The sequence below is a fragment of the Aspergillus neoniger genome, assembly GCF_003184625.1.
Source record: "Aspergillus neoniger CBS 115656 unplaced genomic scaffold BO87scaffold_11, whole genome shotgun sequence".
Lineage (NCBI taxonomy): Eukaryota > Fungi > Ascomycota > Eurotiomycetes > Eurotiales > Aspergillaceae > Aspergillus > Aspergillus neoniger.
Window position 1 is genome coordinate 698,323 of NW_020291139.1, and position 22,163 is coordinate 720,485.

Here is a 22,163-nt window from a genome sequence, read left to right on the forward strand (position 1 = left end):
GCTTAACCCGACGCATCGCTAGTGCCGAGTGAATTTCAGATGATTATTTATTTTTTGTTTTTCATTTTCCCGCTTCCATTACCTTGTCTGGGTTGCCCAGCCCAGTTTGCCAAGTGGATCCCACCTCCCGGATCGAGCCTAGTCTGGGCCGTGGAAAAACTCTGACTATACCCAGACGGTCACCCAATGATACGGCATCTTACGCCGTTCGCCTTTACCAGTCTCGCTGTCTCGATCTCTTACTGAATGGCTTCTTGTTGCTTTGCTCCATGACCGGCAGCGCTGTGCCGAGTTCGCCCCCCCTCTCCCCTCCCTCCTCCACTCTCGCTCGTTCCCCTACCGTAAATCCTGGGGAGAACAAGAAGGATGAGGACTCCCCGTACGCACCCGATACACTGGTCGGGAGGAGCTTGTCTCTATTTCCTCGGAGCTCACTATGGACCTGAGGTATGCTACTGGTAAGATACGGGTACGAGAGCCGACAGAGGACGGCTCTGTCGGCCTTTCGGCCAGCCCAGGGCGCTCTCTTTTTCCACTTGGGAAAAGAATTCCTTACCGTACGGACAGTACCGTGTGAATGGCCTTTTTGCCGCGTGCGGGTGGTGGCCCTCGTTAATTTTCCTGATCCTTTCCCTACTCTCGCTCTCTTTACTATGCGCGATTTTTCTCGTCGCCTTTTGACCCTCGCGATTGATGAGAGTAATAGTAATAACCCATCCCAATCATGCTATTTGCTTGTTGGTAAGTCAATCGGCATTGTCTGGCCGAGACCAACAGAAAAGAAACAAAAAAAAATTAAAAGGATAGATAGAAGGAGACAGAAAGAAAGGGACACATACATACATACATACATACATAACACACATACACACTATCAGACCCTCTATGTGTTAATCATTGGCATATTTCTTCTGTGTACTCCGTAGCACCTGGCGCACAGCGATGACATCGGACTTCATAGTTTCAGTAGTTCCCTTGCAGAAAAGAAATGATCGTTGCCCTTCTTCTTTTCTTCTGCCCACAAGAGGGATGAAAGGGACATGATCTGAGGAAAACCAAGGCCCGCTACAGACGAGACATACATACACTATCTAACTACTACCTAGTTAACGAACTAACTAACCTTACCAACTAAAGATATGAATCAGCGTCTCTCTTTTACTTGCTGCGAAATACTCCGATCGTGAAGCGCTGGAATGACTGGTTTCCCTGTGCCACAGAGTAGCAGAGCCAGGGCCGTCCTACCCGATCTTGGAACCACGAGCTGAGCCAAACGGGAACGCAAGGGGCGAGTTCCAAGAACTTGGATGATACCATTTCCGGCCATGCAGGGTCAAAACAATTCAGCTAGATAGATAGTCTACTTACTCCCTACGACTGACTACGTTTTCTTCGATTCTTTCGATTCTTTCTTCAGTCTACGGAATTAACTGACATCATCGTCGCATGTCGTAGGTGGCCGTGGTCGGTGCTGTCAGACGATCCGTTTTGAGTTCCCATTCCTGGTGCCGATTGACCGTGTCTCGGGGAGGGAGGGGACACACCAGGAAATGAAGAGTAAGTAAAATGATGATGAATTCATGGTGGTGATGATCGTGCCGACTCGGGAACTGACTCCATTGCCCGCCCGGTGCGCGGCCCCGTAGAAGGTTAGTAGGAAAGTAAGTGGAAATAGGTATCTAGGTCAGAATGAGCCGTACACACTACACACAAAGTAAACAGCTGCCTCCTTCCCTTATCCAAATCCAGAATTATGTCATCAGGATTATTTCTCCTGTGCGATCATTTGTTATCGGTGGGATGGATGGATGAATGGATGGGATGATTTGATTGCCATCCCATAATAATAATTATTATTACCATGCAATTACCATTGCGAATCGCACCCTTCGTTATCTTCCGCCTACGCACTTCCCGAGTTTGTCCCCACGCGCCTCGCTGTGGCCCCCCCTTCCTTCTCTTCCTCTGTCGCTCTCTGTCTCTTTCTGTCCCTCTCATATGAGCATCGCTATTATTATGATGGTGATTGTTTCTCACAATCTCGCACTAACGCCAACCTGGAGTTCGATCGTCCACCATTTTCCAACCATCCCATCCTGTGAGCGTGTGACGACGGGGGAGGGGAGTGGAAGGTGTGCTGCTCTCCACCCTCCTTATTTACGGCGCGCCAATCCCATGCATCTAGCCCTGATTGAGTTTCATCCGATTTCCTCTCGTGGGGAGCCATGGGCTCCATCGGAGAGCGTCATTTTTGTCTGACTGGTTGACGTCGGGATGCGACTCTCGGGACTCCAGTCTGGGATTATTTGCTCCCATTGTTGCTGGGGGACCCGTATCATTGGTCTGGTCTTGCTATCAAGTGAGTAAGATTACTTACCTTACTCTCGGCCCTGCTATCGTCGCATTATTGATTAGCCAAGTCTGGCAGCAGCAGTAACAGCAGTAATAATGAAATGAGCGCAGCAATATAGTTTCATGATACAACAATAGTAGCCATAATAGCCTCGTCTGGGCATTGGTCGTTTTCGTATAGACGGTGACTTCATCTGTGGCCAAGGCTGATCGCATACCATACCGAAACCCCAGTTCCAGATGGTCTCCGCAGATAACCCTGCTGCTGCTGCTGCTGCTTCTGCTGCCGCTGCCGCCGCCGCCCATTGTACAGAGCACGTTGCGACATTTTTCCAATCTTGCTCGATTCGATTTCGATTTCGATTTTCGATTTTCGATTTTTTCCTGGGCGTTTTTTCTACGACGCCATCTGGTTGACAGGTTGGCTTGGAAGGATGTGGGAAGCATGCATGCATGGCCACGACCCCAGCGAACCAAGATCTTTACATCGTTTTTCCTTCCAGATGGATGCAACTGGTTGCGTCTATCATGTTAACCTTACCAGCCAGCCCAATTTTCTCCCTCCTCCTCCTTCTACCGATTCTACCCGTGCTTCTTCTCCAGATAATGAGTAGTTAGCCCAGACCATCTATCTATTCGATACCGTCAAGCAAAGCAAATCAAACCACTAGCAGTAGCAGCAGTAAAAAAAGAAACGCGCTATTTTCCCATCAGCCCAACTCAGCCCAGACAAATCAGGATCTCTCCGGAATTCCCAGGAAAAGCAATCTATCTCCCTCAGGGATACACACGGAAGTCCCGAAAGGAAGGAAGAAAACTGCATAGTACTTGTGATTATTGGAAAATGGCTTGTCTGACAAGAGAAAAGAAAGAAAGATATGCATGCATGCACGGCATTAATCCACAACCACGTAGCCCGCGTCCGGGCGCTGCGCGCGCCGCCGCCGCAGCGCCCCAGATCGCCTGACAACGTACATACTAACTAAACCATCCATCCATCCATCGATGATTGTTCCAGTTGTTTTCCAGTGCCTTCTCGCTATTAGACTTTTTTTTTCCGTTTGATGATGGTGTCGTCGATAAACAGGGAATTCCCATGTTCGTGACTTCTTCCTCCGCACTTCATAAGCTTTCAGCGCGCATAAGGCTTGTCTTGGACTCAAGTCACTCCCAAGGTAATACTTAAATAAGTCTATTTTGTTTTTTGGCCCTTTCGGTAGTTTTTGCCAAGATGGTGATCCGTTGTCGGGTTACGGTATCCTTGTTCAATCTTGTTCTGCCTTTCTCCTCCTCCACATTCTTTTTCGGTGGTTGGGCTGGTTAGTTGCTGCTGTCCGAATCCGGATGATGGGGGTTATCTCCAAGCAACGCCGTAGATATTCTTAGTAGTGTAGACAGTACTTCGGCTTTCCGCTACGCTACGTGGGCGATTCAGAGTGATGCAACTGCGTATGGTATCTACGGAGTAACATTGGCGATAATTGTTCTTGGCTGGCTCTACTAGTTGTAGAATAGCATCTCTCGGAGTTGATGGGTTCGACTATTATCATTCTTTCGACGATCCCTACTTGAAATCTCCATAATATATATCCCATCAATTTGAGGCTCGAGATTGACCACTCTATTGCAATATACAGCCTTACCTCACCCCCCATCTATTATATACCATGTGAAGATCCGTGGGATGGATATACACAGTACAACGTAGTAATCTTCTAACTACTCGGACGATAGAAACTTATTTGCTTATTCCAAACAAACACAAAAAAAGCTTCGGAATGTGAAAGGGTTCAACTTTAAGCCACCCAACTTACTCCGTGCTGAGTAGTAGCAGTAGGATGATGGGACAGGAGGATTCACCGTCATCCCGACCGGGTCTCGATCGATACCGCCCGCACTCAGCTCCCACCAAAGTCCGAACGAAAGAAAGCCCTGAACCAAATAACGCATATCCATTCACCCATTCATCCAACCCCAGACGCGGGCGGGATAAAATCCGACGATGTTTGTGGAGGAGGAGGAGACATCCCATCCGCCCAACCATACCTGCAGAATACTACTTACTACACTTACTACTATTTCATCGGGCGGGCGGCCTCGCGCCCCATTCATCCATCACATCACATTATGGTTGCCGTACCATCCATCCATCCATCCCCAACCAACATGAGAGAGCTCTGAAAAGGCGACCGTACACATGCAAGAGAAAACCATGGCATGGCATGGGGGTTCAGTGTTTCCTTTCACGCGGATCGGATTCATCCTGTTTTCCCCTCCCTTTGCTCCGATGACCTGAACATCACACTACTATCTATCCATCTAACCACTACCTACTGTATCAAGGTAAGGTCTGACTGGGCTGAGCTGAACTGAACTGATCAGCCGCGGGGAAATAAAATAACACTCTACCTCCTACATTACCATAAAAATTAACTCAAAACCACATGAAAGTTTACTGTAGCATCATCACTCAACTAACCTACGGAGGGTAAATCCCGCTTCATCTACTGCATTCTCTCACCGTGACGCTCACCTTAGTTTACGCACTTACCCTGGGCCAAAGCAAAGCAAAGCAAGCAAGCCAACAGAAGCCCGAAGTTTAATCCCGGAGTTCGAAATGAATGAATGATGGAGAAGGATGAGTTATACCTAATTCAGATATGATATGATAGTTCCGGTGCTACTTACTTAGGTACACCGGGGTTTAAGTTAGTTACTTAGGTTGGTTAGTAAGGTTCAGTTACTAGCTAGGGAGAAGGAAGATGGGGGTGGGTGGTTGGTTTCGCCTCGCCCGACGGGGCCGATTGAGCGGTTTCCGCGGTTTGGGTGGTTAAGTTACTTAGATAGGTAGTGTCCTAGGAGGATGATTCTGGATGGATAGGGCATAGGTAGAGATTCCCTCACGGGGGAAGTTTCGCCGTCGGGTTATGTCCCTGACGAATGGGAAGGTACTCCATATTAATGTGGGTGAGTATGTAGTAGTAATGGTGATGATGATGATGATGATGCTATTCCCAATTATGCTACCATTGTTAGTAGTTACTACTATGGTCAAACTGGTAACTACCATTAGCTAACTCCTCAAGTAATGAGTTAGATAGCATACATACGCAATTAGTACCGTGTACAGCCCGTGCACCACCCAACCGCCCCCAAATCATCATCACCACCCGGATGCAGCAGTCCATGGTGATCAGAATTCCGGGGGATTCTCACCGTTGCCCGGTATTATTACAGGGATAAGGGGGGAACTTAGCTAGTAGTAGGCCTGAACTTGAACCTGGGGCAGCAAGGCAAGGCAAGGCAAGGCAAGACAGGGTCGGTATGCAAAACAAAAACACAACAACAACCCACGTCAGCCAAGACTCGAAAACCGAAACCACCACCCCAGCCATCTGGGAAATACCAAACTACAGGATCCTATCTATGCTACTTTACTATTTCTGGGGTTCAAAGGGGGGGAAGAGGCCAATAGAAGGTCAGCTGAGGGGGGAGGAGTTGTTAAGTTATTATGGAGAAAGAAAGAAAGGAAGTCATCCCACATCCCACACTTTCACCCCCTTATGTGTTGTCTGTCCCATTTTTACCCCATCCCCAATCCCATCTCATCCCATATTTTCCCCAAAGGCCAAGACCAGACCAGACCAGACCAAAGTCAGGGCCAAGGCCAACAGTAGTAAACTACTTAGTCAGTGAGAGGTAGCTATCGTGGAGTACACTAAACCAAACTCATTTCTCCATTGCTCTAACACAGTTAGACTGTAGATAGATAGATTACTTGGAGAGTAAATAATAATAATAATCCCACGAATATACTCAACTGTAGCTAACTAGATAGAGAGATTGAGATACTTTTAGATAAAAAAACCCCAAAGTGGATAATTCAGAGTTCCAAAAACCCGCAAACCCAGTACCTGGATTCTCCGTCACACTAGTCCCAATCCAGGATTACTTACCTTCTTAGCCGAAGTGGAGCACCCACTCACCGGAGTGGTATGGGCGGGCGCGTGGAAATAAGAGACCTGTTGTGCGTCCCCCATTTGGTTTTTAAAACCGCACTAGTACCTGGTACCTCGCCTAGTCGGGAAAGTACCTTTACCTTTACCAAACTAATTCACTTCCCGAAGTGTACTAACTCTACTAAGTGTGTGTTGCAAAAAGGCTCCCCACATACGCAAACCGTGGAACGGGTTGAGGTGAGTGAGGGTTTTCCGTCGGGATGTCAGTTCTGGCTGCTGTCGCTTGTCGTCTGTCTGTCTGTCTGTCTGTCCCTGAACCATAGGATGGAGGGTGATGGTAATCGCTCTTGGTTCGTTGGTCGTGGTGATGGTCGTTTGGTTGTCGTTATTTGGGTTTGGGGTTGTTTCGAATTTCTTTCTTATTGCTTGGGACCTTTGTGTATCAGGGTTTGAGGTTATTTGGTTCTTGCTCTCCATAGTTAATTAGGGTATCTTTGTTTGTTCGTTGAAACCGTTCTCTGACAGCTGGGCTGAAATGAGATATGGCGTTGTCCGTTGTCGTCGTCTAGTTAATCTACTTAGATGATACTAAACTACCCATACTGATATTGACTGACTTTCCCTTCGGGAAAGTGAATCGAGCTACGTACCTACGTACCGTACCTACTTACTCCGGACGTGGAGCCCTACATAACAATGCATGGAGACAGGGGACACGTGAGGGATGCCAACCCAGCAGCAAGCAAGCATTCTGCATGATCGCAACCAAAGAAACAACAAAAAAAAAGGGTTTCGAGAACGGTCAAAGAAGGTCAGTCATCGGTATTGCCGGTGTGGATTGAAAGACCGAGACCGAGACCGAGACCCTCCCCGCGTCGTCCATCATGACTGAACAAAGGAAAATATGGAGAAATCAATCAGTCACAAGTTTGCCTCATAGTGATGGATGACCACACAATAGTTCATGATATTATATCCCGCAATGGAGCCATAGTCCATACAAAATGGAAAAAAGTGAGGCTATTCCGTGCGGGCGCGCCACTGCCAAAGTCCGGAGTAGTAGACCGGAGTACGGAGTAGATAGTAAGAGGCTAACTCCCACTACGGGTTAGACTAAGTGACTAGCCCGCACTTCCCCGAGCGCGGACTAAAATACCTTAGTAATGGGGCTTATCAGGGCAATTGATTGATTGATTGTTGGAGGAGGGGCCCAAGATTTGTCCACAGTAGTAGTAGTACTCCGTAGTAGTAGCGCCATACTCAGTCGGGAAGGACTGACTTGGGACTCGACTGACTGGTCGCCACCGGACCAGCCGAATGCAAGGCCCCAAAAAAGTGAGGGGCAACAAGGACCTTCTGACCGCATCGAACCCGCAGATTCGCCGTTCTCGACGTTTTCTAGAAGGCTTCGACTGGGGCCCTTGGAGCCAGTTAGCTGCATTTCCTTGTCCAGACGATTCTTCTTGTTTTTGCCGCTCCGAAATTTTGGGGTGAGGGTTCGAGATCAGAGAATTTTTCTGGGGCTGACATGGCACATCGGATGTCGGCAGCAGGGGAGTTTGTTGGCCACTGAATTGGGATTTGTCGAGGGGTCATGGCCACCGGGGAGATTGGGGGGGGGGAGTGGGTGCTACGTCATAATCGGCAGTCCGATAGGGAAATCGGGTAAAGTCATAGTGTTGGTGGGATTGTCATTATTATTGATTTTGGCCTCTGGGGCAATTTGCCAATAATTAATGCGACTTTTGGTGGCTTTCTCTTTGAGGGACTCGCAAAAGCACAGTCAGTAGTCAGTCAGGCCAGTGTGTTGGCTAATGGATGGGGGCAACGAAATTCCCCTTCGGGATAAGGTCGGCTACCCGTAAGGATGCTAAACCAGTTTCGGCCGACCCTCTCGTACGAGCCGTGTATAGATGACGGGGGTGAGACAATTATCCGCACGATGACGGCGCGTGTTGGCGCGTATGACAAGAGTCATGGCTTACACCTTGTAATCTTTACTACATTCTATCTTCATCACCTACTAGACTACTTGCAGGTAGAGATACGACCTTAGGTAATACAGGTTTCGGCACAATGGCAATTGTTCCGTCAGTCGGTGCATAAAGAAAGCAGCAGCACGAACAAATGACCTCGAAAATGCGATCACGACCACGGGCGTCCGTGGAGCACCCACTAGATACCGCTAGGCTCGTTCTTGGCTTTCTGGTACCTACAGTAGTGACCAAGACTAGACGGCTAGTCAGTTGGTCACTCCATCGACTCAGCGCGGTAACGGGGCCAATTCCTCCCACTTCACCGACGTTAATTGCGAATACAGTTAGCGGCCCCCAATAATGATACCAATCGCGGTCCCAACTCGCCGCGAGCCTGCCTTTCCTCTTCCCTTCCCCCCACCGGGCGATCGCCCGTGCCAAGCTGTCTCATCGAGGATCCTGGTGAGGGATTTTCTGTCGGCCCTGGTCTGCCCTCGTTCACCCGAGGTTCAAGGATAGCAGCAGTAGCACCCTCCTCCATCCAACATCCCAGTCGCGCATCGGACCTCCGCGGTCGAGGTACTTGCTGCAGTAGCGGACAATCGATCGCACAACGCCTTTGCAAATGGAGATGCTCGTGCTGCCAGCACCATTGCCAAGAGCACCAAGAAAGTGTTGTGTTCGATAGATAGTACTATCCTCCTGCAAAGTATCATACTATCGAGGATACTATTGCTATTGCAGCATTGGCAGTACGATGATGACGACTAATCAGTTACTTAGTGGGAGGGGACAGTCCTTGACCATTGATTACTCACAGCTACACGTATGTACCTGCCCCCACGGGCGGGAGGAAGCTCCGACTGTTCATCGGAGATCCCAATCGAGTACGAGGATGCGCCATCGTCATTCGTCAACGGGTCAGCCGTCGTCCCCAGCAGCAACAGATGCTGGATATTAGCAGCAGCAGCGCAATTTTAGCCCGCTCCAATTACCCTCAGTAGCTCGATACCAGTCTAGCTACAAAGCAGCTAGCTGGGCTGCGTACGTTTCTCAAACCTCGCCGAGCTCCAACGCTCTGACGACAACCACTAAAGAGCTACTGCAGGAGCTTTATCGTCCTTACCTTTTTGACACCTCCGGAGAAGACTTGCTGGCTTGTATGAGAGATTTTCTAACCTCATTTCCATTCCGCACCCGCACGCGCGCGCCCCAGCGTGCCACCGTGGCAGCCAACCCACCATCTATTGATGACGCGCCGTGCTTTGCAGAACTGCTTCTGCCCAGTGACCAGCAGAATCCGATAAATCGGTTAGTTAGTTTGGTTGCTTTGTAGCAGTGCAATTGCCCTTGGTTATTCTTCCGGGCTGCTGTGCGTATGCTTGGATCGGGTTTAGCCCGAGCCCTCCCCGACTCGGGGAATTATTGCCCGTCCGTACCTGGGCGACTTGCTGTTGGCCAGTCTTGGAAGTAAGCTACGGTCGGCGGAATTGGTTAGAACTAGAATTAGACTGCAGAGTTTCGATGCAGAGAGCTATTTTCCGGACATAGCTAGATATCCAGTCTAAATGGACTAGGTAGATAGCAAAGAAGCGCGACAAGCCGGATCGATAGCACTAGATGCTTCAGGTCGCTCCCTGCCTATCATGGGCCGACCGGTGACAACTACTGCATCATGGACAATTAGCTACCAATAGGGAATAACACCCTGGTGGAAGCGAGAACCCAATAGTTAGTCAATCAGTAGTAGACATGGGACAGTCCAAAACGACCGGGTCTGGAACGGATATCGGCAGGACAAGATGGAGGGATACCGAACTCGCAACGCAGCAACCAGCCAGCTTATCTGTGTCAAATAGCTTACTAGCTAAGTCAGTAACTAACTAGCTACCCCTCCTCGTGCAGCTCTCCCACCAGACAAAATAGATTAGTTACTTAAGTGACTGCCGGGCTGACAAGCCCACCCTGGGGTGATGGTGGAACGCCATTTGCGCTGCAAATGCGCTCACTCACGCACACGACTCCCCAAGTAAGTTTAGCCCCAATTGAGTGCGTGAATTGATGAAATTGAGTGGGTGGTGGAATCACCATTATCCCTCACTCAACTTCGGCGCGTATGAGCATATGCCCATGTCTTGCCTTGTCGGCCTTTCTCCTCGGCATATTCGGCCCTTCCCACTCAGTAGTCAGTGTCGCCGAAGTTCTACTACTACAATTTTACTGGGTGGTAACTAACTGCTAACGGGTCTGGGCTAACTACGCGACACGGGAATCGGCACGGGCGCGCCGTTTTGGAGACAAAAGACACCACCAGTAATCCAGAGTTTGGTTTACCCCCTCCCTCCAATCATACATTCGCCCGTTCATATCCATCCATTCAGGGCGTTTTACTTTATCCCTTCCCCCCATTCTGTTGTCTCCTTTTCCATGGTTGAATGTTGTCGGGTATGAACCGTGGTACTGGACCGAATGTTCTTGTTCAATGTTGGGTGTGAAGAATTTTTCCGGAATAGAGTGTCGGGTATGTGAAGCGATGGATGTAAGGCTGAAGTGAGGGAATAAATCTGCCGGGTTGCTTTGGGGAGGAGACGTGTCTGATGGAGGGAGGGAGGGAGGGTTGGGTAGGGATACGTAGTACTGTAGTAGTGGTGATGTCTCATGTCTATTGGGTGTGGTGGTTTGTTTGATACATGTTTAACTTTGTTGCCAGACGTAGTAGTAGTATCTCGTAGTAGACTACAGCTTTTGAGTGTGATGGGATCGATGCCAAGGGATCACCAGCATGGATTGTTATGTCTAATTAAGTACTTACTCCGTACCTGGATGTTTACTATATATGTATTGAGTACTTTTGTGCGGGTTTGGTCACCACGCGATATACATTTGATACTATATACATTCTACAGAAGTATCTTAGTAGACAGTAGTAGCAAGTGTAGTATATCCAAGACAAAACAACCCTTCATGTCTCTCTGCAGCACACTGCAGCAGCAGTCTGCTCCGACCCTGATTCTCATCACCCTGTTTCAGTATATATCCCGTGCCTGCATCCTCTATCCAATACATATGTAGGTACCCCTTCTTGCATCAATCAGAAGTAGGTACCATCGATCAACATCATACCCAAGGAAGAATAAGTATCGATGATCTGACCGATTATTCCATCCTGTCTTGTCTTGTCTCATCTCCATCATCCCACCGCTCGACTCACATGCCATGTTTTACATGAAGTTTAATTATCGGATCATTGTCTGATACACCTACACACCCACACCTACCCATATATATCCAGAAGGGGCAGGTTAATCGAACGGACAAAGATGATGCTGCAGTAGCCACATGGATAAATTATAGACGGAGATTATACATACGTACATTAAGGAAGTCATATCAACTAAAAGGGGAGGAAGGATGATAATGATGTAGATCGGTGGTGTTTGAGTTTTTACGGATATGACTATCCGTATTCTAGATGTGTGAAGAATCGATCAATTAGGTAGGTAGTTAACTATGTATACCTGCATATGATGTCAGATGGATACTTGGTTACTAACTACCACTCTGGTCCGTGACTACGGAGTAAGTATGTCTGATGTGATATCCTAATATACTCCGACTCCGTTTCGTATGAGGGTCCGACGGGACAAAGTCGTGAGACAGTAGTTACTACTTGGCAGGATGGATAGAGTTTTCCTGAACTTAAGTGATAATAATGATAATAAAATAAGGTTAACTTGAGGAAGTATTTGCCGAGTGAAGTATCCCCGTCAGGATAATCCGTATCCCTGATGTGATGGTGATGCTGATGTGGAAAGATGATATCAGATCGACAGTTCATCAGGGGCTGGCTGCCTTTCTGCCCTGGCTATCTACATTTGCCAAGATGGCATCTACTGTAAGCGAGATCTCATTGCTGTAAATTAGGAAATTGTAGAAAGTATAATCAATATTCAAAATGAGATACTACGTACTACTAGTAACCGAACAACTCAAGATATACTATCACACGAATAATACTCCATACAGCCAAGCAAAATCAAAGAAATGAAAAGCAAAAAACAAATAAGTAACTTAACCCGCCCCTCGAAAACGTGACTCCCTCTTACAGTAGTAGTAAGTAGTAGTAGGTTTACCCCCTTTCCAAGCCAATAGTTATGCAGATTGTTTTGCGCCAAGCGGGAGATGTGCAGTCTTCAGCAAGGCTTTTTCTTGGCGGTTTTGTCTATCATCCATCCCTTTTTTGATGTGCGAATAATTGCCAGGGTGGGATGTGCACGGTTGATAGCGAGGCAGTGTCTGTAGTCCTACTAATTATAGAGTGTAATGAAAATGACTTGATTTTGGGTGGTTGTTGTTATCAGTGCAACGAGTTACTTGTCTGGGTGTAGTGTTGACGTTTATGAAGGTGGTGGTGGTGGTGATGACTGGTGATGCAGCTTGGCGGGAGTTGTTACTACTTACTACAGCATGTCGTTTACTTCGTGTTTCGCTTACAGGAAGGAAAGCAAGAATGGTAGAGAAAGACACAGTAAGAATCTCTTTGTCTAGGGTTATATTCCATACAACAAAGAACCTGCCATCTACATACTAGCATACTATCATACAAGAATAATTAATGTGTACTTATTCCCACCAGTTCATCAAACCACTTTCTACCCCATACCCCATAGTATCACCACCACCAACACCATAAGTAAATTAACTAACTCAACCCCAACCCCATCTGTTCATCCTCCATAATCTCCATACCAAACAAACAAACAAAGTTACCCCTTTCTTCTCCCCCCTCTTATCTCCCCGCCAAGCCCTGCCGTGCATTCCTCCCTTTTATTGTTCTTGGCAAAGGGGCGTATCTGCTGCCTCCTGCACCGCCCCTCTCCTCCCTTGTAGAGTGTAATGCAGCCAGCGGAGAGGGGAAAGGACGGGATCATCATCATCATCATCAATCACAGCACAGCACAGCATAGCACAGCCCAGCCCAGCACAGCCTGAAGTTTGAGTCGCGGGTGATCAACAGTGAGAAGTGTAGTAGTTGTTAACCTTCTGCAGGGTTGACCAGATGATGATACTAGTATAGTACTAGTAGTCTACAGTATATACTTAATATAGAGTTTGATGGATGGGTTGTTTACAGGCATCTACATAAATGGTTAAAAAGGGTAATCGACTACGAAGTGATTAACGAGGAATCACTTAGAGAATTGGATAGAATACTTGGCAGGTATAGTAAGTGGTCGTCATCACTTTCATGCTGTGCTCTGTAGGGATACGTCATACAGCATGAGAAATCTGGGTAGATGCATATGTGTACAGAATGTATGTTTGTATGTATGGTAAGAACGGGAGGGAATAGAATACTTACAGTACTGCTTAGATAGTACTGATAGTAAATGGATGGATGGATGGATGGTGTTACACGACATGTTAATTTCCTTCCTACATACACACACACATACATACAGCTGCTGCGCCTATACCCCAACCTCACTCATTCATTCATCTCTACCTCCAGAAGCAAATAGACCTATCTCAAATCTAACAAGAGATTAGAAGAGTAAGTCAGTATACAAGCGAATCACCTCCCACCACGAATCCATCCAACCAACTAAGTAACATACTAACTCTAACTCTATTCCCTTCCTCTGCATACCACCTCTCTTCATCTTCATGTACAGTAGATAGAAAGTATATGCACAATAACCCTACCTACCCAACCTCTTACAATATTTTCCTTCGTGCATTGCATGACGTTACAACCCTTTCAATTTACTATCAAATTATCATCCGTAGATATGAATCCATAGATGGAATCTTGGCGGTATGGAATGTGCATTGCAGTATGTATGTATGCATGTATGCCGTAGTGATGGATGATGCTGCTGCTTTCTAGCCATTCTAGCCTGCTTCTGGTCCCTTGGTTTGTGACGGTCTGGATTGCTGGGCTCGTACTTGGCTTTCGTTTTGAGTTTTGGCGTGCTTGAGGGGTGGTGCTGTCATGTTGTGCTATCATCATCATACTGCAGTCGGTGAGCGGTGGATGGATGGATGGATGGGTCAGATGGTGGTGTTCGGGTCGGTGGAATGGAGGAATTGGGTTGGTTGTGTGAATGCATTGCAGTTGTAGGGGTGATGAAGGTTTACGGTGGTGTGTTTTAGTTGAGGAATAGTGGTAATCCTGTGATTGTTGTAGTTGTGTAGTAAATATAGTATGTAGAGTACAACTGTGCAATGATATATATACAATCCTAACATCCATCCAAACGGACTCAGCTTCGTGCCAGAGTTGATATACATATATATATATATATATATATATATATACATATTTTTATATGTTCAAGCACTTCTAGGCCCCATATATGTATGCCTCGATACCCCTCTCTCGCGCCCGCATGTGCACTGTGACCCTAGTTCCATACCAAGGCTGCCGATGCAACGGTGTCACTGGGGTGTCTATTATCATCCTCCAAGCGGAAGGGTGCGGCCCTTAGATCTGGTGCGAGAGATATTGTGCTGCTCGCGATATCATCCGAGACAGACTTTCATTGAGCATGGTGGGTATCTGTGGTTTGATATCGAACCTCCATAAGAACGGGCGTATGGCAATGCAGCACGACTGCCGCCATTACACTCTTCCACGCTCGACCATGGTAGACTAACCAGGACAATGAGCATACAATGACTCCCAGATGTTCTTGTAGTCACATAAGTCATCACCATGGTACGACTGTTCGACTGAGCATTGTCGTTGAAGTTGTCTTGGATAGACACAAACCAGAGTAGCATCCTCCCAAGAACATTATCCAGCATGACAATAAACCCCAGCGAAACTGTCAGTGAACTAGAATTTAATCCTCATCCCCACCGAACAAGGCACCATCGCCCCCGGCATACTCCTCTCAATCGCAAACTTAGCCCTCCACCCCGAGCAATGCCCCGGAAGGATAACCGCAGGATCCAACTTCTTCAGATCCCTAACGGTACTCTCCATCTGCGACGCCTCACTAGTAGCAAGATGAAAGCCGCCAACAATAGCATGTAGAGGAACCTCACCATCTAGCGAATCCACCGCATGCTGCGCACAATTAACCACACCAGCATGACTGCACGCCGTGAACATGACGATGCCCTTATCTGTATCAAGTCAGCATCACCCAGAAATAGCTACTATCAAAACAAACCGGAATGGATAACATACCCTTAAGCCTACACATCAAAAACCTCTCATCCGCAATCCCCTCATCCGAGAACCAATCCTTCTCTTCCGCATCATACCTCATCCCCCCCTTCAACCCATGCTCATACCCCGTCCGTCGCGGAATCTCCCCCGAGATGAAGAAGAAGTCTTCGAGAACCGTATGCGCATCGGCATGTTTCTGCACCGTACCTCCGGCAGCTTCTAACTCCTCGAAGGTGGGATCAGCCTGCAGCGAGATGATATTATGTCCAATAGCCATGCCTCTGTAATGCGGTCGATCAGGGTGAAGATCAACTACCGTTACAGCGGATTTCCCACCGGCTCTCTTCTTCTTAGCATCTGTAATCATCTCAATGGCTCGTTGAAGACCACCTGCATTATCAATTAGCACACGCCACCCTTTACCTCAATGAACGAAGTAATAACATACCAGAATGATCGCGATGCCAATGCGACAATTGCACGACCTCCACATCCGCCAAATCCGGGCGTAGCCGCTTGACGTTCCTCTCCCAGGCGTCGCCTTCAGGTCCGGCGTCGAAGAGGATCGTGTGCTGTTTGTTGTCTTTTGTTGCGGTCTGGGGTTCTTCTCAGCTTTCATTACTACCTCCAAGGTCTAGGAAGGAAGGAGAAAGATGATGGAAAGGGTATAACGTACCACAAGAATCGACAATCCATGCGCAGAGCAGCATATATCCTCCATTTGAAGCTCCTTATGCGCATCGCCCCGGTCGTGGATTTCGTGCGGAGAGGATGTTGCTAGCGTGCGCATTAGACCGGTCACTTCTACTGTGTCTGGCGGGATGGGGGACATGGGGTCCAGGTCGTTGTCAATGAGGATGGTGGCTTCGAGGGAGTCGAGGGCTACGAGGGAGGAGGCGGACATCTTGCTTTGGGTTTGTTTGGATGTGTTTGGATGTTATTTATGGGGGTGGTTGTGGTAGGATGAATGATTGGTGTTGGGTTTGAGCGGGATGTGGGAAGATGGAGTTGGTGTATGGTGGGAGAGGGGAGGGGGGGGGGGGGTTTGTGGTTAGTAGGAATCCATTTAATAGAGGATTACTAGTCGGGGATTCTGTTTGAGGGGATGTAGCATAAATTAGAGGACAAAGATTAGAGTAAGCTGTAAAGGTGGATGATTGTTGGAGGCTCATCTCATCTCAGGTGACGTGCAGGTGACGCTTTGGTGCCTTAGGCTGCAGTGAGAGTATCGGAGGATGCAATCTGAATAAATCGGTGGATATCATCATATCTAATTCAAAAACATCAAAGGATGTAGTGATAGATACTCCGAGAGCGGCTAAGATAGCTAAGACCATTACTGTGCTATTGTGGTGTGGCACGGCTTGACTTACACCGACTCTTCTACTCCCACTTCTCTACTCCGTACTCTGCAACTCATCATAGCTATGCACATCATTCATTTAAACGTTATATACAACACGGGCAGTAACATGTTGTGATCAGCAAAGGGCAAGGCTCGTGTCTACGTCTAACCCTCAACGCATATCGCTGATAGGGCAACATCAAAGCTCAAAGCAAAGCACTGCTTCTATCCAAGGGGCGATGGCACCTCCCGGTAGATAACAGCCAGTTTCACCAGGCGCGTGCTCTGGCTGGATTAGGAATCTCGTCTCCAAACTTCTCCTGCCGGCCACATGTAGACCGGACGCGGTCAGTCTGGGCCTGACACGTTTAGACGACCATGCATCCAGCTCTTGCCACGCGAGAAGTCACTGCCGTTGCACCGAGGCGACAAAATGGGAATAGGGGATGGGCGAGGTAAAAATGTGACCAAAAAGCCCCGACGCGTCTACAGACCGGTCTTGCCCAACACGTCGGCAAGCTTGTCGACATCATCGTCCTTCTTCTGGGAAACCTTTTCGTTCTCGGCCGCCTCGTCGTCCTTGACAAGCTTCTCGGCCTTCTCTTCCTCTTCCTCCTCCTCTTCTTCCTCCTCTTCCTCGCTCTCCTCCTCCTCAAGTTCGTCCAGCTCGTCAACACCCCACATGTCCTCCGGGTCATCGTCCTGGCCGTGCTCCTCCTGACGGCCCTCCAGGATCTCGCGCAGTTCCGTCACGTTGTTGTCATCCTCGTTGAAGATGTTACCGTTCAGCTCAATACGACGCAGGGCAGGAAGAGCAGTCTTGGTGGCGTGCAGGAACTGCTTGACACCCTCGGCGGTGATCTCGTTGTACTGAAGACGCAGCGTCTCGACCTTCTGGTTCTTGGCCTCAGCCAGGGCCTGAGCGACCTTGACGCCACCACGGCCGGACAGCAAGCAGTCACTGACACCGAGCTCGCGGAGAGAGGGCCAGCTGGACACCACACCAGCCAGAGCGGTGGAGCCCATGATGGTGAAAGTGTTGTCCTGCAGGTCGAGAACCTCCAGAGCAGAGCAGTGACGAAGACCATCCTTCAGCAGCATCGAGATACCCTCCTGACGGATACCGTTCTGTGTCATCTTGACGGAGCGCATGCCGGCAGCGTGCACCTCGTAGGCACGTGCCCAAGCCGCCATACTGCCATTCTCCAAGCGATTGCGACCGCAGACGATGCTCTCGAGAAGAGGCACCTCCTTGCCCTCCTTACGGGCATCCTCCTTGCGCTGAGCCAGCTCTGTAAGCGCCTTCGCAATGTTCGAACCAGCCTCGGGGCCCATGCCGTTGTTGTTGAGGATCAGGTGGCGGAGCGGGGTGTGGCGAGCAAGGAAGTCGACGAGGGGCTTCTGGGTGTTGGCGCCGAAGGCATTATCGGAGAGGTTGACGGTGTGGAGTGTGGTGATTTCGAGAAGGGCATTAAGGAGGAAGGTCAGAGCGTCGGGAATCTCGCTCAGCAGACGAGAGGTGAAGATGTCGGCAAGTTCAGCCACTTCGAGGCTCTTTTGTGTAGAAAGCACAGCGGCGAGACGCTCGCAAGCAGGAACACCCAGAGTATTTCCTCCGAAGCGGATCTCAGTGTAGTCGGTAGCTTCGAGGAGAGGCTTGATGTGAGACTCGATATCCTCAGCGGAATCGAGCTTGAGGCCTTTGCCCTCGATAGAGAAGACCTTTGGAGGGGCCATGGTGGGGTAAATTTCAGGGGTGGAATTGCACAGTGCGATGCAGAAAGGGTGCAAAAGAATCAAAGTAGTAGGACTCGATGGAGATCCTGGCAAGCAACGGCTGAATGGTAGCAGGAAAAGCAAAGACAATGAGCGTGGGAGGCAATGCGACCGTGGAGGGGCAAAAAGTGAAGAAAGAAAGAAAGACTTGATGAAGCAGCGGGCCGTGATGCAGCATTCCCCTGACAACCCAATTATTTCCGTTTGTTCCCATCAATTTTCCACGACCGCCGCTCCGGCCGACTGTAGGCACCATCTCCGCCGTTTCCGGGCAATCGCATCATTATTCAGCATCTTTTCGTCTTGCTCTGCCTCCGACTGCTGTTCGCTTTCGTCGTCAATCCTGTCGCTCTCTATCCATTGTCCTTCACTGAATCCGTTTCTTTATTGACATTTAATTCTTCGTCATGTCGTGGTTGTTCGGTTCCTCCAACAGTATGTATCTCCCATCCATGCTCGCCGCATGCTCCATACCTCTTGTCTCGCTAGTATATCGGAGTCATTCAGAGCTGACAATCCTCCCTGACAACAGCTGAGAAGGCTGCTGCCCCTGCTCCTGCCGAGTCGGCTCCCGCGGAAAAGCCCAAGGTACGCTCATGACCTATGCGACACAGATAATCAGTCAGATGTTCTGACCCAGTCACAGCCATGCTGCGTTTGCAAGACCGAAAAGACCGCCCGCGATGACTGCATGCTCTTCTCCAAGACCGACGACCCCACACAGGAGTGCAAGCCCTTGATCGAGCAGTACAAGGCCTGCATGGCTGGCTACGGCTTCAAGGTCTAAGCTGCACCATACCCGACTGCTACCGGGACAACTGCACAACGAGGATGATACATAGAGTTCAGCGCATGCAAATATGGTGTTCGGTTATGGGTTTATTCTGGGTTACATGTATTGTATAGGTCATCGTCCGACGTGGAGCATCTCCCTTCTTGTGCAATAAATGTATATTATCTATGTCATTATGTTCTGGGATATTGTAAGAAGAGAAGGCTTAAGCAACCGCTTTTATCTCTGCCAGGCGCAAGAAGCACAACGCGCAGTCTATCGCCGATAAGATCTGCCCAAGGCAGTCCCGAACATCAAAATGGGTATCACGAGAGAATCAAGTAGACTGAAAGGAAATCACCGCCAGCAACCTCACTGGTTCTTCTTCTCCGTTTCCTCGGCTGCCTTCTGGTCGATCCTGCGGCACTGCTGGATCAGCTTCCAGAAACACCACAAATATGCAATTCCAAATCCTCCAGCACCGATGAGAGCATTTAGCACCACCCAGAGATCCGGCTTGCCAGGAGGGGGTGCCACGAAGGCTTCAAGAACGTGCCACGCAATCATGGCAAGGTAAAAGCAGGCGTGCAGAAGTTTGGTCAGCACATGAAGCTCGGCGCCCGGGGTGGTGTCTTCCAAAGAGGCACGGCGGCGGAATGTTCCAAATGAAGTTGGAGGGAGTCCCAACAGGTAGGCCCAAAGCAAAGTCATAACGAAGTAAGGAATCCGAAGTTCGTCACGCTGCAGAAGAGGATACATGGTCCACGAGCCAAGCATGTTGGCCCAGCCCACCCAGGCCCGAGTCTCTCTACTTAGTCCGCCATCTCCGGCCAGGAGAAGAGTCATGGGGAGCAAGGGGAGGAGAACACTCTTCTCATGCACCTGGAATGAGAACAAGAAGAAGCCCCAGGCTACACTTGACAGGGCTGGGAGAAGTAGCGATGCACGCGGGTGACGGAAGATGATGGCGCAGGGGACAGCAATGGATGCCAGCGTCGCTCCAAGGGACATGCGTTGGAGCAGAGTGGCCTCGAAGCGGTGAAGCTTGTAGAAAGTATGGATGGCACACCACGCATTAGCAACCTTGTCCTCGAACAGACCACGAGCAAAGGGGAAAACGCGGTGGATAATCTGAGTCAGCTGGAAGATGACTGCGTAAAGCACGGAACTCTTGTCCAGCTCAACCGGAAGAATCTGCAGAAGAGGAGGCGGAGGGGCATATGCCAGGGTTGCTTGCGCCTCGATTCCAATCGCACCAATGAGCATTGGTGCAAGCAGGACAGCGAATGCGACAAGGGTGATAAGGGAAATGCAGATGAGACGGAGGAAGCGAATCTTAGGGAAGATGCAGACACCAAGGAGGAAGGCGAACATGACCGGAGCATAGTACAAGGCCATCTGCTTGAAACCCAGAGCACCCACGAAGAAGATGCAGGCCCACAACATGCGTCCAGCCAGAATGGCATCCAAGCTCGCAACAACCAGTCCCAGCATCACCGTGTTATATTGGAAGTGTCCGTGGTCAATGAGGATGGTCGCCGGCTGTAGGAGGATCGCAGTGAGGGCGATTGAAGCAGACCAAACCGGAACGCTCTGCATGCGAGTGAAGCGGCGCAGGAAGGTAACGACGGCCGGGATGTAGACAAGGTATTCCGAAGCAATCACTGTTCCACGCATGAACACTTTCAACAAGGGGTCTTCGATGCCACGAGACTGGTCCAAGGCAAACCATGCGGGGTCAAAGAGAGAGCCACTGCTCAGTCAGTCTATAATCACGACCGATGGGAGTAGCATGACGTACAGTTTTCCAAGCAACCAGCTGTGGTATGCAGTCAACGGCGGGTAGTCCAAACCCCAGTATTGCAGATCGTACAGGTACCATTTGGAGATGGGCAGATGAGTCGTGATTTCCATCCAATGCCTCTGTGCTTCAAAGTCACCATGCATAGGGGGTACTCCGAAGCCTGTGACCGTTAGTAAGTGACGCCTAGGTATAGGAGATGGTAGTGATTTGCGTACCAGAATATCCCCACAAACTGACAGCCCAGCGAAACAATCCCACTGCCATCAATATCAAGGGTAGCACGAGCCATTGTGAGACACCAGCGCGAGCAGACCAGAGGAAAGACACCAATGGGAAAGCTGGGGAGGCTTTCCCTCCAGCGTCAACAATGAGAGAATTGTTAGAGCCGGCGAAAGACGAGGGAAGCTTTCTCTTCTTCCGCGGACGGTATGAGGACGGAGGAGGCGCCATGATTCACGAGCAATGGACCAATTCAAAAGAGTTCCATTGACTGCGTGTGAATGTCGAGCAACCGTGACAGGTCCAAATGAATGACAGGTAGTTGGAGTCGATATTTAGTGGACTGGCTGGATGTGGTTGACTGCGGAGGGACACTCTGGTTCCAACGGTCTGCTGGTGGACCAATGAGAAGCCTGGTCGGAGTCGGGCCCAGTCGGGTTAGTCTCCCAGCCAGTTCCCCACTTAGTTCCTGGGCTAGCCTGGCTGCAGCAGGCGGTAGGTGCTGTTGATTTTTTTCTGCCAGCCTCCAAATTTTTTTTGCGTTCAGTCGCCTTATCAGAGCTGCTCCCCAGCTGGGATTTTTTCTTCTTCCTTCATTCCTGTCCTACTCTTCCCCTTCACCTTTTTCCATCATTTTTTATCACTCTTCTTCACTTGGTTGTCTCTTCAACTAAGTGCTCATCTCTTTTCATTGTATATCTAACGGTGCGCTTCAACAGACACTCTGTGGGCTTCTTGCATTGAGGGCTGTGGGCTGTAGCATACTACATCTATTCTGTG

At 49.2% G+C, this 22,163-nt stretch overlaps 5 protein-coding genes across 5 annotated transcripts; 2 read left to right on the top strand and 3 right to left on the bottom strand.

The window, feature by feature from the left end:
- Window positions 1-300: 300 nt before the first annotated feature.
- Window positions 301-1,035, top strand: BO87DRAFT_24797 (uncharacterized protein). Its single transcript, XM_025618864.1, has one exon. The coding sequence runs from the start codon at window positions 450-452 to the stop codon at window positions 924-926; it is 477 nt and encodes a 158-aa protein (XP_025481281.1). The 5' UTR covers window positions 301-449; the 3' UTR covers window positions 927-1,035.
- A 13,601-nt stretch (window positions 1,036-14,636) lies between these two features.
- On the bottom strand, window positions 14,637-16,511 carry BO87DRAFT_356276 (MBL fold metallo-hydrolase). Its single transcript, XM_025621365.1, has 4 exons — window positions 16,144-16,511; window positions 15,916-16,063; window positions 15,486-15,857; window positions 14,637-15,421 (listed from the first exon to the last, which is right to left on the bottom strand). The coding sequence occupies exons 1-4, from the start codon at window positions 16,369-16,371 to the stop codon at window positions 15,129-15,131; spliced, it is 1,041 nt and encodes a 346-aa protein (XP_025481282.1). The 5' UTR covers window positions 16,372-16,511; the 3' UTR covers window positions 14,637-15,128.
- A 375-nt stretch (window positions 16,512-16,886) lies between these two features.
- BO87DRAFT_375424 (GTPase-activating protein RNA1) lies at window positions 16,887-18,764 on the bottom strand. Its single transcript, XM_025623038.1, has one exon. The coding sequence runs from the start codon at window positions 18,547-18,549 to the stop codon at window positions 17,299-17,301; it is 1,251 nt and encodes a 416-aa protein (XP_025481283.1). The 5' UTR covers window positions 18,550-18,764; the 3' UTR covers window positions 16,887-17,298.
- A 38-nt stretch (window positions 18,765-18,802) lies between these two features.
- Window positions 18,803-19,655, top strand: BO87DRAFT_457958 (copper metallochaperone COX17). The gene is made up of 3 exons (XM_025628838.1): window positions 18,803-19,023; window positions 19,121-19,176; window positions 19,235-19,655. Exons 1-3 carry the CDS (start codon window positions 18,996-18,998, stop codon window positions 19,373-19,375), a joined length of 225 nt encoding a protein of 74 aa, XP_025481284.1. The 5' UTR covers window positions 18,803-18,995; the 3' UTR covers window positions 19,376-19,655.
- Window positions 19,656-19,732: 77 nt separating this feature from the next.
- Window positions 19,733-21,614, bottom strand: BO87DRAFT_424703 (dolichyl-P-Glc:Man(9)GlcNAc(2)-PP-dolichol alpha-1,3-glucosyltransferase ALG6; the record flags this gene model as incomplete). The annotated part of the gene is made up of 3 exons (XM_025627250.1): window positions 19,733-21,113; window positions 21,162-21,324; window positions 21,380-21,614. The coding sequence occupies 3 exons, from the start codon at window positions 21,612-21,614 to the stop codon at window positions 19,733-19,735; spliced, it is 1,779 nt and encodes a 592-aa protein (XP_025481285.1).
- Between the last annotated feature and the right edge of the window lie 549 nt (window positions 21,615-22,163).

Excerpts from the sequence above, each read along its gene's own strand:
- BO87DRAFT_24797 (XM_025618864.1), top strand. The coding sequence starts at position 450 with ATGCTACTGGTAAGATACGGGTACGAGAGCCGACAGAGGACGGCTCTG.
- BO87DRAFT_356276 (XM_025621365.1), bottom strand. The coding sequence starts at position 16,371 with ATGTCCGCCTCCTCCCTCGTAGCCCTCGACTCCCTCGAAGCCACCATC. Across the intron at positions 15,858-15,915 it reads TTGGCATCGCGATCATTCTG|GTGGTCTTCAACGAGCCATT; the intron begins GTATGTTATTAC and ends TTGATAATGCAG. Across the intron at positions 15,422-15,485 it reads TTTGATGTGTAGGCTTAAGG|ATAAGGGCATCGTCATGTTC; the intron begins GTATGTTATCCA and ends GACTTGATACAG.
- BO87DRAFT_375424 (XM_025623038.1), bottom strand. The coding sequence starts at position 18,549 with ATGGCCCCTCCAAAGGTCTTCTCTATCGAGGGCAAAGGCCTCAAGCTC.
- BO87DRAFT_457958 (XM_025628838.1), top strand. The coding sequence starts at position 18,996 with ATGTCGTGGTTGTTCGGTTCCTCCAACA. Across the intron at positions 19,024-19,120 it reads GTTGTTCGGTTCCTCCAACA|CTGAGAAGGCTGCTGCCCCT; the intron begins GTATGTATCTCC and ends CCCTGACAACAG. Across the intron at positions 19,177-19,234 it reads CTCCCGCGGAAAAGCCCAAG|CCATGCTGCGTTTGCAAGAC; the intron begins GTACGCTCATGA and ends ACCCAGTCACAG.